The 19,422-nt window shown below is 43.4% G+C and overlaps 1 protein-coding gene across 9 annotated transcripts in view; it reads left to right on the top strand.

The window, feature by feature from the left end:
• TFPI (tissue factor pathway inhibitor) overlaps positions 1–19,422 on the top strand; it is a 90,269-nt gene that overhangs the window by 36,020 nt on the left and 34,827 nt on the right. For 7 of the 9 annotated variants that reach the window (XM_047721370.1, XM_047721374.1, XM_047721376.1 and 4 more), the window contains 2 exons: positions 9,955–10,050; positions 14,430–14,549. In XM_047721370.1, coding sequence (XP_047577326.1) covers positions 14,432–14,549 — 118 coding nt within the window. In that variant the 5' untranslated portion in view covers positions 9,955–10,050; positions 14,430–14,431. The remainder of the gene's footprint in view (positions 1–9,954; positions 10,051–14,429; positions 14,550–19,422) is intronic. The other 2 variants (XM_047721375.1, XM_047721373.1) reach the window with 2 other exon arrangements.

The raw sequence follows: 19,422 nt of genomic DNA, 5'->3' as shown, positions 1-19,422 counted from the left end.
CTGGCGGCGGGACAAAGCCGCAGCACCACCAGCTTAAGTGAGGCTCGTAGCAGGTTACACGGTCTTACCCGCAAAGCAGAGAGGTAACAGCCTTCAAGCCCGGTTAAAGCCAGGTTCTTCTGTCCTTTTCTCTCCATCACTTGGAGCAGCTAGTTTTTTCCTTAAGATTTTAGTTATTTATTTGAGACCAGAAAGAGCACAAGCAGAGGGAGCAGCAGGCGGGCAGGGGAGAAGCAGGCTCCCCGCTGAGCATGGAGCCCAATGAGGGGCTCGACCCCAGGACCCTGGGACCACGACCTGAGCGGAAGGCAGAGGCTTAACCGACTGAGCCCCCCAGGGCCCCTGACATGCAGTTTTATTTCAGGTAATTCTCAGTCTTACATGATGGTTGCTTCAGCCAAGGCACCGCATCGAGGCCAGTGAACAGGGACATCATGTGGCCTTTCCCGCGTGGCTCCATTTAGAGAAAGGATCTTGTTCAAAAGAGCCCATCCCTGGAAGGTGGCGTGTTTGCTTTCTCGCGTCGTTGGCTAGCGGTTTATCACGTAGAGACCATTAAACCAACCCCTGTAGGGGAGTGGAACCACCCATGAATGTGCATTAATAAAGAGTTTGTCATTAGTAAATTTATTCCCGGGGCGGTACTCGGCTATCTCTCCCTGAGAACCGGAGTCTGAACAGACGGCTGATCCGGTGAAAGGCGCTAAAGAACGGTTGTTGAAAACACAGCGAGTAAGACACGGAAACGGCAGTTCCAGCGCCACAGATAAGGGGCAACCGGGGGCTCGGTCGGCTGAGAATCCCCCTCTTGATTTCAACTCAGGTGCTGATCTCGGGGTTGTGAGGCCCAGCCCCGAGCAAGTGGGCACTGGTCAGCAGAGAGTCTGCTGCTCTCCCTCTCCCATCGACCCTCCCCTGCTCCTGTACATGCGCTCTGTCGCTCTCTCTACGATAAATAAGCAAATCATTACAAAAAGTTCAAAATATGTCCATAATCTCACTGGCCTAATCCATATTCCCTTACTAGAGCATATTTTTTCTGCACGAACAGCAATTTTTACTTGTCTATTTCCTCAGGCCGACACTCCTCAAAGGCTCGCCTTTCTTGTCTTTTATGTCTGTCCGATTCATAAAATCCAACTCTGAATCCTTCAAAAGGTTAATTTTTATATCTGGAGAGAAAGAAGGAGCACTGATTTTGAGGCATAAATTGTTATGCATCGATAATTTTTGGATTCCAGAAATCCATAAATCCTTTAATAAGAAATTTTCAATATGTCCTTTTATTTCATCTAGAGCAAGTATCAAACCCTCACGTTTTAAAAAGCCCACGACTTCTTGACATTGAACAATCTCAACCTCTCATTCACCTAGAAAATTGAATCACAGCAAGAAAATCTACTTTGTACTTGTCCTTTAACAACTCTCAACACACACACGTACATGCACACGCTTGGACATGTATCGCATCCCTCTATCTCCCTACCCCCAGAAAAAAAGAGAACATGTTATTTTAATGGAATATACTCTTTTCTTCAGGCCAAAGTTAGACCCTCTTCACCTGTTGCCCAGGGCCCTCTATTCATTTTATTTTTTCAAAGATTCATTTATTTTAGAAAGAGAGAGAGCATGTGTGGGAGTGGGGAGAGGGGCAGAAGCAGAGGGAGAGAGACAATCCCAAGCAGACTCCGTGCTGAGTGTGGAGCCCGACAGGCTCAGTCCCGGGACCCTGAGATCATGACCTGAGCTGGAATTAAGAGTTGGGAGCGTAGCCAACCGAGCCCCCCAGGGCCGCTCTGTTCATTTTATTTTTGTTTTAGCTTTTGTCTCCCTCTCTCTAGTGGTAGAAAAAAAACTATACCCTCCACAAAAGTCTCCCTTACAACGCTCTCCCTTGTTTTCAGGATACACTCATAAAATGGTATCCTAACTTGCTGTTTTCATAGCCTCTGTTCCAGCCCCTTCGATAGCTCACCTGCTGCTGCCCACGAAACCGAACCAAATCCCCTGTAATTTTGCAAGGGTGATGACAATGTCACTGTCACAAAACCCCACGCGTGCTTTTTTAGCTCTTGCCTTACTTTGAACCCTTTGTGCTTTAGACATTGTCGGCTCGAAGTGCGCATTTCCCTTAACGCTCCTGCCGCGTCGCTCGCCAGGTCTCCTTCGCCAGGTCTCCTCCTGCTTCCCTGGCGAGTTCTTAGCTGTCTTCTCAGATCTCTTTTCCTCTTCCTCATTCTGTGGACTTTAGCTCTAGGGTATCCCTTTCCAGTCTTCACACTGACCTCGTACTCACAGATTACAGAAACTAAAGTTTGTAAAACCACCTGGAAGACGAAGAATGCCTGTTGCAGAGCAAATGCGTACAAGTACGTGCAAAGTCCCTTTCATCCACTCCAGTCCACGGAAGTAATGAGCTTTTACACTTTGATTGTCACGTTTCTGTCTCCCGCAGAGAGATCTGCCCGGAGCTCCACGTCTACATCCTGGGCTTCTCGTTTTATGGCTCCTATTGTCAGGGTCCGTTATTAAAGAACGAGACTGAGACAAGGTGAACGTTATTTAAAGCTTTATTTAATGCTGAGTATTAGAAGTCAGACGTACTGGTCAGGGCCGCCTCCGAAGAGTGTGACCCCTCCCAGCCTCACAGACTAACCTTTATAGAGCAAAAGCCTGGCCACACATCGGTGGCCAGTGAGACGGTAACATGGCACAGTCGTGTTAGGCCACAGGCAGGTGGCCGGTTGAATTACAGTTTACCCTACAGTAGCTGTTTGAACTAACCTATCACTCTGGTCAGAACTGGCGCTCCAGTTTGGTGCCCAAAAGGCGGGGTTTACATTCTTCGGTGGTTAGGGAGACAGTATGTGTGCTTTACCGATTGGATGTCTCCACCTGGCCTGACTCGTCCTTGTATTCTGGGCTCTGTTATCAGGGACTGGCCGGCCATATTGTACCGGTTTCCCGGACTTGCTTCTAAGTAAGTTCCTCTGGGGGGTTGGGGGGGGACAGGGTCAGTTTAAGTTTACTGCACAAACAACAAAATGGCTGTTTAACCGAGATGGAGTTGCTCTGGCTAAATAGGTCCTTACACTATGAATGTCTCACACACATTTCAAACTCAAACTGCGTCACATGGAATTCATCACTTTCCTGAAGCAACAAGTTCCTTGTCTTAGGCTTCTCGACTCATTGCCTGGAACGATTCATTGACACCGTTGTTAAATCTGGAACTGTAGCTGTGCTTGATTATTTTCTCTTCCTCATCCTCCATGTAATTTTAACCATCAAATTAGCTTGAATTTACCTTGTATTTTACTGACAAATCAGCCCACTTCTCACCGTTTCCACTTGCAATAATATTATATATCATATGAACCTCTCTTGCTGTCGCTCTCTTTTTTTAAAGATTTTATTTAATTTTTTGAGGGGGAGAGAGGAAGGGCAGAAGGGTGGGGGGAGAGGGACAAGTAGCCTCCCTGCTGAGTGGTAGAGCCTGACACGGGGCTTAACCCCAGGACCCTGAGTTTATGACCTGAGCCAAAACCAAGAGTCCGATGCTCGACTGACGGAGCCAGCCACGTGCTCCTTCAGATTTGGTCTTTAGTCAAGACTTTTTTTTTTTTTAATGTTTGTAGATGTAGCTTCTATTTCCTCTAAAGTTTGGAGAAAAAAGGAAAATATGATACTTCATAGATTTTCAGGCACCTCTCTTAGATGTCCCTTTGTGTAGACTCGTTCTGTTCCCTGGGTCTTTGACTGCTGGGTGAACTTCTGTGTCCTCTTCTCAAGGTAAGGGACAACCCCCCCAGGATTTTTAAGGCCTTGACCTATGCCCTTAGTGGATGTGCTTAGGTAGGTTGAGTCAAAAACCAACTTCTCATATATATGGATAGAATGATGTAGAAATATTTACACAGTATTAAATATAATCACTAATGAAGTATATATTTTAAACCAGGAATAGAAACATTTAGGCAACTCAATAAATCAAAAATTATAATAATAACAACAGTAAAAATTTGTTTTGGTTAATGAATTACACTTAAAGGATTAGCAAACCAGAGAAACTGATTTTTATCTTGTAGTTCCTTTGGTGATATTTCCTAGTCATAGTCTCTGATTCACAATGAAGATTAATATTTCAAAGACAAATAAAGACAGACAGATATAAGTAGTTAAGATATTGAATTATATTTTCCTGAGTCGGATTTCATCTCTGTCACGTGAGTCTTGCTTATTTTAAGGAAATCTCTGGGAAAGTCCGGGATTGAGTCCTGCCTCTGTCACTCACCAGCCGGTTGGGCATGTGACGTCGGGAGACAAGTCATGTACTGCTAACATAAATCCAGTGTATCTGTCCCATGGGCTGTACAGCATTATTGTCAAGATACAGAAGCCGAACGATAAGAAACCACTCAAAAAAATGATAAAATATTACAAAAAATGATGTCTTATAATGATATCTTTGTACTTTCAGTATTTCTTAAAATAAATGTGGTGTATATTTCCATATAGTCAGAACCTCATGACATTGTAGCTTTATTTTAATCTTATCTCATAGGTAAATAATCCCGATGCCAAAACAGTGTTTATAATGATGACTCGGTGTCCCAAGAACGTGGGGCCTGGGGGAAAGTTAACACAGTGATAGAGAAGGCCCTGACCTGACTTGTCAGAGTTTGGTGAGTGGCAGATGTGCGGTCACACAGCCTTAGACCTCTCTTGGAGAACTGCCGGAACATTTGCATTCCCACAATGTATTTATTAAAAAAATACTCTTTTCCTGAGAAAAGTCTGACTCTCAAACCTCTCCCTGAGATGGTCAAGTTCAGAAACTCTGCATTCAGGAACAAGAGTGGAAAGCCTATTAAAAATAGTTTTTAACAAAAATCCATTTTTGGACCCTAGTCCTTATGAATATTTGGAAATTTTCCATTGAAAATACTACTTGTAAAAAATGAACTTCAAAACATAAAGAGAAAAGTATTATAATCCTTATAGGGTTTTTAATCTTTCTGCTTTCCTACCATAAGTTTTATCCTAATTTTTTCTTTCTTCAGTCATTATCCTTGGTGTCTGGGTACTGCAAATTGACACAAAATGAAAAAAAGCCAAGGAAGCACACAGGTTAAAGATAAAAACAGGCTTCAGATGTTAGTGGGCAGAAGGGTGGCTCCCCCAGGGGCAGCCAAATTGAGTGGACGGCAGTGCGAAGCACCAGGGGATGACAGTATTAGCCACTGCTGAGCAGAAAATTGGAATTATCCTTCAAGCTATTTTTTTCTCTTTTCTGCTTGTCACATTTTGTCTCTCCTGTCTTTCACTGGTGCACTACAAAGATGCAGCCAAAATGGAATTTCTTCTTTTCGACATGGCAAAGTATGCATTGATCTCGAGATTAAGAGTTAGACTCCAAAAAAGTTCAATATGTGAAAAAGAAAATCTGAGCTAGGAAGTTTAAATTACATAAGCACCATGCTGATGATATACAAATAAACATAGTATATAACTTTTCCAGATTAATTTAAAGATGATAAAATAAGGGGCACCTAGCTGGCTCAGTTAGTTAAGCGACTGCCTTTGGCTTGGGTCATGATCCCTTTGGTCCTGGGATCAAGCCCCGTTTTGGGCTCCCCACTCTGTGGGGAGTCTGCTGCTCCCTCTGCCTCTCCCCCTGCGTGCTCTCTCTCTCTCTCCCTCCCTCCCTCAGATAAGGAAATAAATCTTAAAAAAACAAGGTGATTGAACAACAGAAGTTGGGAATGACAGCTGAGTGACTGTCCACATGTTGTTTCTCGCCTTTCCTGAAACGATGCTCTAGAACCTGGCGCTACTTCCAGCTCTGGGTCCCTTCCATTCTCTGGGAGCTTTTGCTCTTTGAATCCCAAGTTCCCAGCCTTATCCATACCCGCGGCCATTCCCTTCCAGCTCTCTTCCCGCCCGGCCGGCCGCAGCCTGACAAGACTCGCTTTGCCCGAAGGTCTGTGCTGCTGTGTGTCCACGCGCCGCCCAGCCGTTCCACACGTAACCACATGAGACCTGAAATGTCTCAGTTGGTCCCTGAACGCTTCCCAATCAGTGCTCTATTTTCAGGTATTTTTTAGACCTTCGAAGGGGCTGAGAGAACGTTCTCAAGGAAGGACACACGCCGCGAACAGGAGCTGCGTTTTACACTGTGCCCGGCACGTGGCCAGGAATTACTGACCTGGATTGTGACAGCTGCGGTTTGCTGAGCTGGTCACCACCCCGGTGCCTTTAAAGTCAACTCCCATCGCATTCCTTTTAATCCTCACACCCCCGAGAGCGGTTCTAGTGAAATACCCATTTTAGAAACGAGTAAACAGAGGCAAAGAGGGGATCGATGTACTATCAAATTCAGATAATTGGTCAGTTACTGAGCTGGAATTTCAGTTTTACAGTCTGTACCATTGTCCCAGGGCTGCCGTGAAATGTGCTGCTGACTGTGAGGCTTAAACAACAGAGACTTATTTCCTCACAGCTCTGAGACCTGCAAGTTGGAGATCAAGGTGTCAACACAGACTAATTTCTTTTGAGGTCTCTCTTCTGGGCTAATAGGTAATAAGTCTTTACTCTGTATGTATCTGAATCATAATTTTTCTTTTTCTTTCTTTTTTTTTTTTTTTAATGAGGACACCAGTCATATTGGATTAGGACCCACCTCAACCTCATATGTCCCCAATTACCTCTTTAAAGGTCTTATCTCGGGGCACCTGGGTGGCTCAGTGTGTTAAGCCTGTGCCTTCGGCTCAGGTCATGATCCCAGGGTCCTGGGATCGAGCCCCGTGTCAGGCTCTCTGCTCAGCAGGGAGCCTGCTTCCCTCTCTCTCTCTGCCTGCCTCTCTGCCTACTTGTGATCTCTCTCTGTCAAATAAATAAATAAAATCTTAAAAAAAATAAAAAATAAAGACCTTATCTCCAAATAGGACACAGTCTGAAGTACTGGGGGTTAAGAGTTCAACATACAAACTTGTAGGGGGACACAACTGAGCCCACGGCAGAGTCTCATTCCACACTCCTTTTGTTAACCGCTAAACAAATCTAAAAAAGAGGGAAGAAGGGAGGGGACAGCATTGGACGGTAGAGGGAACAAGGAAGGAAGGAAGGAAAAACAAGAGAAAGAGAAAAAAAGGAGGAAGGGAAGAAGAAAAAATATTATTTGGGATTATAGCATGGGACATTACTTGGATTGATTTGATGGTTCTTGGTTTCCCTAAGGAATGTAGCCACCTCTATACAGTGATATACTTGCCAAGCAAACCAGAGTAACCTTATAGGCAGAGTGCTTTGTAGACATTGTTGAAGACTGACCAGTTGTTGGGAAGGCATCTTGGTCTGGTGAGATGACCATGAGCTCTGGAGTTACAGGGATACGGGTGCAACCTTAGCTCTGTCTCATTCTATTTGGAAAAGTTACGCCCTTTTTCCTAGCCTCAGTTTTCTTAAGATGGGTATAAGATTTCATATAGATAAGATTTTTAAGAGGATTATAGTTGATTTGAAGTTCATAGATAAGCTTATATCCTCAGTAAGTGAAAATCTCAAGGTTCTTCCCTTTTCCTTTCCATTTCTGGCTCTTCACTTCCTAGTGAAGTGAAGAACCACTTCCCTTTCTTTCACACACTTTCTCCTACATGCTGCCATTTATTTTGATTGGATTTAAGCAATCATTCTTATTCCTCTTTTGATTTGGAAAATACCTACCACTTAAGCAAAATTTTACAAACACAAAATCTACTGTATTTACCTTCTCTTTAAAAAAAATAAGCAAATTTATCAATTGAAATATTTCATACTTCCAGAAAAGGAGAATAAGCAATATGAAAAACACTGTTACAAAGAGAAATACCAATGGATGACCACTTGTCACATTTGCTTCTAATCTCTTTATTTTTTGGTGGGACTGAGAGAAATAAATAAAACTGCATGGATATATCCAAAGATCCATATTGTAACCTAATTTTAGTCACAAAGTATATCCCAATTAATTCGTTTATTCACCAAGTGTTACTCAATCATTATTTCAGGTACTAAACATGGACCTGTGAATGTTACATAAAGTGTCTATGCTTGAATGGAAAATGCTTAGTGATGGAGAGAGTGAACATGTACAAAAATAAATATATAAGTAGTGATAAGTGCTATTCAGAAAACAAAGCAGAACATTCCTAGTAGGAATGTGAAATGGTACAACTGCTTTGAAAAATAATCTGAAAGTTCCTTAAAATATTAAGAAGAATTACTATATGATACAGTAATTTCCCTCCTAGTTATATACCCAAAAGAAAGGAAAACATATGTCTGCACAAAAACTTGTGCACGAATGTTCATAACATTATTCACAGTCCCCCAAAAGTAGAAAAAGCACAAATGCTCACTAACTAATAAATGGATAAATTATGGTATCTCTGTACAATAGGATATTTTCAGCAATAAAAAGAAATGACATACTGGTATATGCTATACATGGACAAACCTTGAAGACATGAATGAAAGAAGCTCGACACAAAAGGCCATACAGTGCGTTATTTCATTTATATGAACTGTCCAGAATTAGGTGATATGCGGAGACAGAAATTGGAAGCAAGGAGGTGATGGCTAATGGTGGGGAATTTTCTTAGAGGATAATAATGTATTCTAAAAGTGACTGGGCAATGTTTGTTCAACTTGTAGATAAACTAATAGCTACTGAACTATTTATTTTTAAAAATCGAATTTACTAAAAATAAAAACTTGTGCTCATCAAGACCCATATATGAAAAAGAAGAGATAAGATATAAACCAAGATAAAATATATATAATGTTTTCATTTGGCATAGAATTTATATCTATAACAGATAAAGAACTTCTACAGTTTAGTACTGAAAAGGCAAAGAAACTTAAAAAAGAAAAACCAGGTTACTGGGGTAGAAAATGATAAGGAAACAGTGGTGTTTACTTTTTAAATCTGGTGCTGGAAGAAAATCTTCTGGGGGAGATCTCTGGAAAGGCTCCTAAAGGAGGAGTTTGCTGTTCCAGGGTCTTGGAGGACAGCATTCCTGTCACAAGAAACAGGAGTTTCAGTGTAGTACACTTAGAATGAGTATGGTTTGTCTAAAAATAAGCAGTTTCTTTGAAGCCAGGGGATTAGTAGGCAGTGTCCACAAAGCCAAGCAATTACAGGAAAGACGTGTAGGAAGTAAAGTTGAAGGGGGAGCTGGGAATGACTTACTGGCACCGTTTCCCTTGGTGAAATGACCCTGCCTCGCGATGATGATGATTCAGCAAAACACTTCCCAGCTCGGTCCGATGTCTTTAACTGCCTTTATACAGGTCCACTTAGAACACAACCTGTCCAGACTGAATTCATCCCTACTATGCACACCAATCAGTACTTACATTAATTTACCTATTTGTGTGCCCAGCACAATAAATCACCCAGGATATATTTGAATTCTCTGTCCTTCATATCCTGTATTTACTCAGTTACTCAGTTTCTGCAATACTCAACTCAGAACGTCTCTCGGACCTGCCCTTGGCCCTGTAGCTCCGCTGACGGTTCCCATTCATAGTTTCAGTCTGATCCTCTGCGACTTTCCAGCCGCCAGTTCCACTTAAATTTTCCCCTCTCCACGTCCTGCTATCCATGCCGGATTTTATTAAAGCACAGATCACACCATGCTTTTTAATATTTTTTTAGATCAGATAATCGACTGACTTCTCCTTAAATGTAACATTATTTGTCAAGGAATTTTCCAAAAATATTTTATGGGAAAATAGCCCCTTGTCATATAATTTTGGAAATACATTGACTATACTCTCCCATAGAAGATACAATTGCACACTACTATAGTAAGGATCCTATAAACATCCTACAGTTGAGAAACCTACATAAGGTTTTTAATTCAGACTTAAATATGTATTAACCTATGAACACTTATTTTTTTATAACAGCTAATAACATCTTGCTGAACTTATATTCTGAGAACACATCTTGACCTAAAAGGATAAAATTGACGCTGCAGATTAGCATTAAAGTGAATGGAAGATGTAAGTTCTACAACATAACTATAAATTATTCTGTGGAGTGTATAAAATATGCTAATTAAAATGCATAAATTTTTAGAACTTGAATGGAATTTAAGGACAATGTAGCCAAAATCATGTGTTTTATAAATCAGGTTAAAAAATATGGGGCGCCTGGGTGGCTCAGTTGTTAAGTGTCTGCCTTCAGCTCAGGTCATGGTCTCAGGGTCCTGGGATCAAGCCCCGCGTTGGGCTCCCTGCTCAGCAAAGAGCCTGCTTCTCCCTCTCCCTCTGTCTGCTCCCCCTGCTATGCTCTCTCACTCTCTGTCAAATAAATAAATAAAATCATTAAAATATATATATAAATTTATTTCCAAAGGTTATTTAACAGGTTGCTAGCAGAGGTAAGTTTAGGATTTTTAGTTTGTTGCCCCCAAAATAAATACTATTTTTATTCAAGTTAAATAATTTAACTTATGTTCATTTCCTACTACTATGTGCCTGGCATATACAAGGATCCTTGACCATTTATCTAGGCATTTAACGTTGCATTTTTATTTCGTTCAGTTGGTTACATGTAAATTCCTAAGGATCAGGCTTCCTCTAGGTTTCTTAATCTCTCTTAGTGTTTAACGTGATATAATGCACAGTTAGTCACTAACACAACACATTAATATAATGTATTCTTGCTTAAATAACTTCTGGTATTGAACTAGAGATTAGAAGGGGTTGGCAGGAGTCAGGGCCCTCTTCCTGGTTCCTCGCTCGCACCTTCCCGCTGTTCCTCACAGAGAGGAAGGGTGCGGGGACTTTGTGGGGCCGCGTCTGGAAGAACTCGAGTCTCCTTAAGACCTACTCCTTGAGAGACGCTCCCCCCTCACACCGACAGCCCTGGGAGTTAGGGCTCTGTGGGGGCTCTGGGTCGCAGTGCTTCCGACGGCGCGGCCTCCAGCGCGGGGGCTTCAGGTCACTGCGCTCCCGACGGTCAGCTTTACGGATTCTTGTCGCACGTGTCGCCGCGGTTGATTGAGTTTCATCGCGACCAACGAAGCACCTCCTGGTCCGCTTCCCCGCCGTCCGCCGTCCCCTAGCGCGCCTGGCCCGACCCCTTCGCGGTGCTGTTTGCGCGAAACCCCGCATCTTCCGATCCACGAGCCGCGCTCACGACGCGCCGCGCCACTGGCTTCGCGGGGCGGGTCTGCGGGGCCGAGCGGGGGCCGCGAGCCCGGGACGCTCTTGCTCCGCCGGGCGCCGCCCGTCTCCGCCCCGGGACCCGCGCGGCCTCTCCCCGAGCGCCGCCGCCGCCGCCTCCTTCCGGACGGTCGCCGCGCCTGACCCTCGGACGTCCGCCTTCCGCGCGTCCTTCTCCCGCGGGGCCGGGAAGGCGGCTGCGGGGACGCGACGGAAGGCCCGGCCGCGCCGTCTGGCCTGCGGTTCCGCCGCGTGACGCGGGCGCGCCCGAGTGTCGCCGCGCCCGAGTGTCGCCGCGCCCGAGTGTCGCCGCGCCCGAGTGTCGCCGCGCCCGAGTGTCGCCGCGTCCGAGTGTCGCCGCGCCCGAGTGTCGCCGCGCCGTAGCGCCCAGGTCGCGGCCGCCCCCCGCGGAGCTCTGCGGCTGCGGTTTCTCCCGCGGTCGCTGCGGTCGCCCCTCGCTCCGGGCGGCCCCGCGGCTGGAACTGGGGCTCTGGGTCGGCCGCGGCAGCGCGCGCGGGGCTGGGGGTCGCTCGGTCCGACGCGCTCTGTCCCCTGGAAGCGACCCGCCCGGCCGGCGCCCGAGCACCTCACGGCCAGGCTGAGGCTGCAGCGTCCGCGCGGGGCCCCGCTCGCCCGTTCCGACAGCCTTGCCCGGCGCGCGGCCCAGCGGGGACCGGCGCTTGGTGCCCCGGGAAAGCGTCGGGGCTGCCCTCGAGCTGCTTGACCCTCGTCGGAGCAAAGAGGCCGCCACGCTGCTCTGAAGACGTCATTCCCGCATCCGACGGGCGGAGGTCACGACAGGCGGAGAGCCCGATGCGGGGATCACGACCCGAGCCGAGGGCGGCGGCTTCACCCTCCGAGGCCCCAGGTGCCCCAGTCACACTGTTTGGAAGGAAGAATCTCTTAAGGCGAAAACCCTGGAAATAGCAGTTCGCTGCGTCCTCCTCCGTGGAGAACCCGCGCTGCGCTGAGGGGACTGAAAGTCGTCCCCGGGCGCGGCGGCCTTCGGCGCCCGACGCTCACCTCCCACCCAAACCTTCCTTCGCGTCTGCGGTTTTCCGCCTTCTCGGGACTGAAGGAGCCCATGGCCTTCGGACGCAAACGGTCTGAACTGTTGGATCTGCTGCTGATCCTTGCAACCAAGGAAAGTCTGAAACGACTGAAATTAAACGACACTATAAGCCACTAGTTTTAAAGAAAGTAACTTGGTGGGTTGAGACCCCAATTTCTCATCAAAGTCGTAGGCACCCAACTTTAGCCTGTTCCCCAAGTGATGGGACACGAACTTAGGCTATATTTTGCACTCAAAATACAAAGGGGTTGTTTATCTGAAAGAAACTAATGGAGACAGAAGAGTCCTTGAAAAATACATTTTCTTCTTTTTTTAAGATTTCATTTGTTTATTTGAAAAAAGAGAACATGAGCCGAAAGTGGGCAGAAGGAGAGGGAGAATCAGACTCCCTGCTGAGCAGGGAGCCTGACTCGGGGCTCGATCCCAGGACCCTGGGATCAGGACTTGAGCCAAAGGCAGATGCTTAACTGACTGAGTCGAGTCACCCAGGCCTTCTGAAAACTACATTTTCTTTCTTTCTTTCTTTCTTTCTTTCTTTCTTTCTTTCTTTCTTTCCTTCCTTCCTTCCTTCTTTCTTTTTTTAATGATTTTATTTATTTATTTGACACAGAGAGAGAGAGAGCGAGAGAGAGAGAGAGAGCGAGAGAGAGAGAGCGAGACAGAGAGAGAGCGCGCACAAGCACAGGGAGAGGCAGAGGGAGGGGAGAAGCAGGCTCCCTGCAGAGCAAGGGAAGCCTGATGCGGGACTCGGTCCCAGGACTCCAGGATCGTGACCTGAGCCAAAGGCAGTGGCTTAACCCACTGAGCCACCCAGGTGCCCTGAAAACTACATTTTCAAACATAAGATTAAAGACTAGAACTTTAGCTGATTGACTCTTCAAAATTATTTATGTATATATATACACACCTACATATATATATACACATAGATATTTGTGGACTCAAATAGTTTAGGAATGACATAGAAGGTATATAACGTGGCTACTGACAGAAAATCAAATACATGCTAACACTTACAAAGTGTTGTGAAAAAATAGGTTGTACGTTTCACTAGTGATTTTAATGAAGCTTAAACCCAAACGGCATTACTTCACTATTCAGTATAAAGCTGCACACACCGTAATGCTGGATATTACCGCTATGATTCACTCGAGGAGTAAACAGAAAATTCTCTACATTATTTGAGATGGAGTATCTGTTCTTGCATTTGTGAGGTTTACTGATAAGATTTCTCTTTCCCTCCTGACTCCGATAACATCCGTGGCTGGACAGGTTCCCATGCTGCTGCTTTTTCTCTTCCTGTGCTGTATGAACACACTTCCTTCTGCCTCTGAATCCGAAGTACAAAGACCCTAAACAAATTTCAGTGTGGTTTCCCATTATTTTTTATTGTGGGTCTCTAAATCATTTTGAAAGAGGAAGTCTCACTCTCCTGCTGAAATCTGTTTCCTTCAGAGTGTAAATGTGTTGGTTTATCACTCCGGTCACTTTTCTGTGAGACTCTTTGGAATCGGATAACTCCCTAAATTGAGGGTGAGAGACTGGGGTAAAGGACTTGCTGGAACGCCACAAGTTTCTCTTTTCCGGTTCTGTCTGCTGTCTCACAGAAAATCTGGGTTGAAAATTGGTTATACAAACAAATGTATTTTAAAGGAAACAAAGACAAAACTTTGGAAAATGTCTTTCTTTTTGAAGAAAAGATCTGAAGTCATGGGAAAGAGAAGTCGGGAATTGAAAGTTGCATTAATGAAATAATAGAAAAATGCCAGAATATTAAAATATAGTTAATTCTGACTGACAAAGAATAGGTACGAGAGAGATGTGGCAAATAGAGCTGTACACAAAAATGGGTCTTAGCGACACTTAGGCATGTTGATCAGTTGTTATTTTCATTTGCATTTTTGAGGTTGAACTGTGAGCCTCATGCCTGAATAGTGTTAGACGTGCGCACTGCACATTTGTGTATCTACAATGTCGGATGCTATATACACATGTTTTAAACACGACTCATGGAGTCTGTGGCCAGGACGCATTAAGTGTCATAGAAATTTACATTTGGAGATTTGCATCAGATTCCTACTCGCCTACAGATAATTTGACATTAACTTTTAATTAAATATATCTGGGTTCTGTATTTCAGAGATGATTTGTACAATGAAGAAAGAACAGATTTTTTGGGTGTCTGTGTATCTACTGCTTGATTGTGCCTCTGCCCCTCTTAGTGCTGTCCTTGAAACTGAAGATTATGCAGATATTACAGGTAAAATATTAGAAGCATTCATATTTTTCGGCTAGTTAAAGCTCTCAATTTTGATCCCAAAAATGTAATATGTTTTTCTCCATTGTGTGGGAAAATTAGCTTCTATGGAAGTGGCATCCTTCTTAGGAAATGTAATCTGTCAAAAAAAAAAAAAAAAACAAAAAACAAAACTTAGACCAAAAAAAGTCACATTAGCAAGGAAGACTTCTTTTTTTTCAGAAGTATCTCTGGACAGTTGCAAGGAGCAAAGTACTGTAGAAACAGCTGTGAACCTTGGTGCCATCCTGTAGCTGGGAAAAGTGTGAGAAAGGGAAGGAAACTACAGACATTCACTTTTTGCCTTATTCTCAAGATAACAACTTCCAAGATAAGTCCAGTGTGAGAATCTAGTCAAACAGGACATTAGGAGATCTGGCTTAATACAAGTTAGTTCTAATCTTATGAATCTCCGTATCTAAACATAAAATACTAACAATCAGCAACAGAACAAGAAGAAAATTGTATAGTGATTATTATTATATATTTCTTTCTTAGCATTTTGTGGCAAATTAGTAAATTATTGGTGGAGATCTCAAGTCATTGGTAGTAGTGAGACAATACCAACAAAAGTGACAGCTTCTGTTGGTATGTTGACGACATACCAAAGACTTCCACACACATTCTTATTTCATATCCAACCTCTCTCGAGGGGGATTTCGTTCAATGTACTCCCCTTTGATAAAGATGGAATAACTACATCTTATGTGCTTGAAATCGGTAGGTACTGGGGAAGCAGCGATGACTCAGACCAAGTTCTCAAGAATCTCACACTTTCACAGGGGAGACTTAAATTGTCACTGGAAATAAAATATTGTTATAAAAACTTCCTAAAGATGAGACACTATTTAACAAAGTAAACACTATAATGTGTCTTATAAAATGAGAATCTGGGCTCTAATTCTTCATTTGTCTCACTTATCAAAAAAGAAGGTTTCTAATATTCTGGAAGCTGAGAAGAGAAGGAATGTAGAGAACAAAGTCCCAAAGGGAAAAAAGCAACCGGTCCTGAAAATGGGAGGAGAAAGGGTCTCCAGTACTCACCTCCTCTGACGTCCCTCAGTTAGGCTGAGAAGACGCGGGCCGGGTCACCCGAAGCTTCCTGACGTTGTTAGGCTGGTACAGTCCGCCAAGAAACTGGAATAAACCATCTGTAATTCAGCTGGAGTTTAAAATCGCTCCATAAATTCAGAACAAACCAAAACTTTCTGGCTAAGAAAACTTTTTTTTTTTTTTTAATCTGAAAGCTAGATGTGAAGATCACGAAACCAGCTGCACAGTCTGAACCAGTTTTGGGGTTTCTTTGCTTTTGTTTTGCTTTTAATCTTGAAATAGCTGATCCCACATCAGAATCAATGCGATTTTGAAGATACCATTTATCACAAGGTGCCAAGGTCATGCCGTCTTTTTATAGCGGTGGGCCACTTCCTGGACTAGGGCTCTATCATCTTAGAGAAAAACGTGGAAGATTTTATCACTTCTCTCACAAGGCAATAGTAGGCTTTTTCTTAATCAGTCCAACCAGCAGGGAAGATGAAATACAATAAACTTTTTTTTTTAAAGATTTTATTTATTTATTTGACAGAGAGAAATCACAAGTAAGCAGAGAGGCAGGCAGAGAGAGAGGAGGAAGCAGGCTCCCTGCTGAGCAGAGAGCCCGATGTGGGGCTCGAACCCAGGACCTGGGATCATGACCTGAGCCGAAGGCAGCGGCTTAACCCACTGAGCCACCCAGGCGCCCCTACAATAAACTTTTGATAATAAAAATATTAGCGATAAGCTCTTTTTTAAAAATTCCCTTAGAGCGAGAGAGAAGCTTCGCGGGGAGCGCTGGGAGGAAGACAGGTGTCTTTCATACAATTCACGATCAGGCAGGCCTGAGTTCGCGCCTGGGGTTTGCCACATGGTAGCTTTGCAGAATTAGATGAGTTATGAAAAGGCTCTGACTCCCAGTGTCTTAGCTGATACGTACGTGATGCAGAAACTGTTCGTATGGTTGTTACATAAACTGCACAAAAGCACCTGGCACGTTTTCCGGCACGGAGACGGCACAGAGCGTCTGGCTGTGTTCCTCGCTGCCAGACAAACCAAATCTTTTCATGAAAGGATCGCACAGCATGTAGACTCTTAAATAGCAAGTTACCTTAAAGCTCTTGGTTTCCACACAAGGTCCAGGAGAATGACATGACATGTCCCCAAATGTTTTCATGAACCTGCTATCCAACGTCCTGGGACAGGGGGAGGGGACAGTGAGACATAAAATGCAAAAAGTCAATTATAAAAATGATACACTAAAAAACCACAATTCTGTTCCTGTGGCTGCATCAGATTAAATTCCTATCCCACGGCCCCGTACATGTCTTCTAGTTACGTGGGGTTAGGCGGATCCTTGTCAGTAACACTTTGCTTAAGTCTCCGCTTCGAGTCTCAGGAAAGCTGTCCCTGACCCTGCAGACAAGCTGAGCTCTCCGAGCGCCTTGAACTTCTTGAGTGTTTGTAAGTCTTCAGTGTCCACAGGCTACATGATGGGGGGGCCACTGCCCCGCAATGTACTATCTTATCTGCCATGATTGCGCAGTGTCTGACCCATGATCAACACAGGATTGTTAACTTTCAAGATTTATCCAAGGTGAGAAATAAAAACCAAGATAGACTCTCATCCCTTTTGCGTGGAGCAGCAGGGCACCGCACCGGAGAGACCACACCTCATCACTCCCCCATGTCAGGGACGCTCTGCCAAGGGTGGGTCATAGGCTGACTGCTTAAAAGAGTATTCTAGTGTGGGATTCATCTAAGAAATACATTAAAGTGCGAATGGTAAAGATGAATAATTAGATGATAAATCAATGAACTAAAGTTCTTAGTGTTTCACTTGGGAAGTTGCTATAGAATTACCTACCTTTCATAGCTGAAACATTTTCAGTTTTAATAAGGTCAGTTTGAGAAAAAATGTATTGAGTGTAAATTCTAGAATTAAATCTTATGTGCTAGACCTAAAATGCCTGTTGAGGAATCTCGGTCATGCGGATCTCTGGCAATATCACTTGACTATGAGCGAGGGGCAGTCTGGCGCAAAACGAGGTGGGGGTCAGTTCTACAACCAGTGCTTGTGGTGTGAACTGAGCACTCAGTTTCTGAGGTGCTGTTTTGTAATTTGTAAATGGAGAGAAGACCTTTCGAAGGTTGGTGTGATTACTAAGTAATATAATCTCCAAATGTCTGGGGCACAGTACTGCGTAAACATGAGCTAGTGTGACTACGACAAGCACAGAAACGGGCACCAACTTTGACTTCCGTGGCGGACGACCACCATCTGGTGGCACAATCCTCAACAACGAGTTGAACTCGGTGGCCCAGGCTTAATAGAGAAAATGTACAATACAAGTTCGGCATGACGAAAAGCACTAGCAGGTGTATCAAAATCAGAACCAGAGGAATTATCAGAGAAAGAACCTCATAAAGTTACTCTTTATAGAAACTAGTCCTGAATATGTACAGCAACTCAGGCAGTAGATGAAGCCCCGCCCGGGTTCTATAGGTAGAGAATCACACTGCGGGCACCTGCGTGAGGTACTGTGTCTGTAGACATCTGAAGTCACGTTGACGTGGGAATCGGGGACCATCATATAGTCTGAGGAGCGCTACAGGGATTTCTGAAGTAATTGTGTAGAGCCATATCATTGAGAATACCAGATTATTATTATTCCTAGCTCATTTCTCAAAATTAAATATGTGACTTCTGAGATTCTGTGATGTGATTCTAAGATCAGATATTTATAGAACTGATGATGAGTCAGATTTTTATTGGTCGCATAAAAATGTGTGTAGAGTGTAAAAACACATCGTGCCCATACACTGATACTTGCCGTGGGTCTACTCGCAGTAAAATGCACTGTAGGGTCTTAGATGCAAAGTCTTCCAGCTTCTCACAGCTCTTAAGTCACAATATCAGGGACCATATTCTAAATCTTCAAGAAAGAGAATGTAAGCACGATTTACAATTATTTGCAAGTGTACTAATACTCTGAAAAGGCTTTTATTTTTTATTTCAAACTGACAATTGTAACTTCAGTGATGAATGGAAAGCACATATTTTTTCATTAATCACTTTTTTATTTATATTCACATATTTATCTATGAAAAATATTTTTACCAACTCTCTAAAATGCTATTTTATATATAATGTGTATATAAGTGCTATAATATATATATGATGAATTTCTATAGAGAAAAGTAGTTGTGTATATAATTAAGAAAAAAAAGAATTTCAGGGACATCCAAGAACATTAAGGAAAATTATAATTCTGGAGTACCCACATTATTAGGTGCCAGAAACTTTTGATATGCCTTGAGAGATATTTTAAAGCCAATCATATTCAAATAAGTTCATCAGCATAAAATATTAGGCACATAATTTGAGAGATATTTTAAAGCCAATCATATTCAAATAAGTTCATCAGCATAAAATATTAGGCACATAATTGAAAAGAAATGAGAAAAAATTGTATGTCAATAAATGGTTATTGACTCATTTTGGTAAGCTATTTACATGTATGTTATAGAGATTGGCGTTAGGGACGCTATGTAATTGGTATAGAATTATTTTAAAATATCATAGAGATAAGACTCAAATTACATTTTTTTGTTTGCCCATAACCACATAGGAAGTTGAAAACCGCACGAGTGCGCAGGTGCATAAAATTCAACATCACTTAAAGGTTTAACTAGTAATAGTTAGCTAACCTGCTAATTAGCCAAACCTGCTAATTAGCCAATTAATGAAAACTGTGTTTTCATTAATTCAATATCCGTGTCTTTAGTAGATGAAGATCTGTGT

This window comes from Lutra lutra, chromosome 3, assembly GCF_902655055.1.
Source record: "Lutra lutra chromosome 3, mLutLut1.2, whole genome shotgun sequence".
In the NCBI taxonomy this organism is placed as follows: domain Eukaryota; kingdom Metazoa; phylum Chordata; class Mammalia; order Carnivora; family Mustelidae; genus Lutra; species Lutra lutra.
This window is presented reverse-complemented; position numbering and strand designations above follow the sequence as displayed.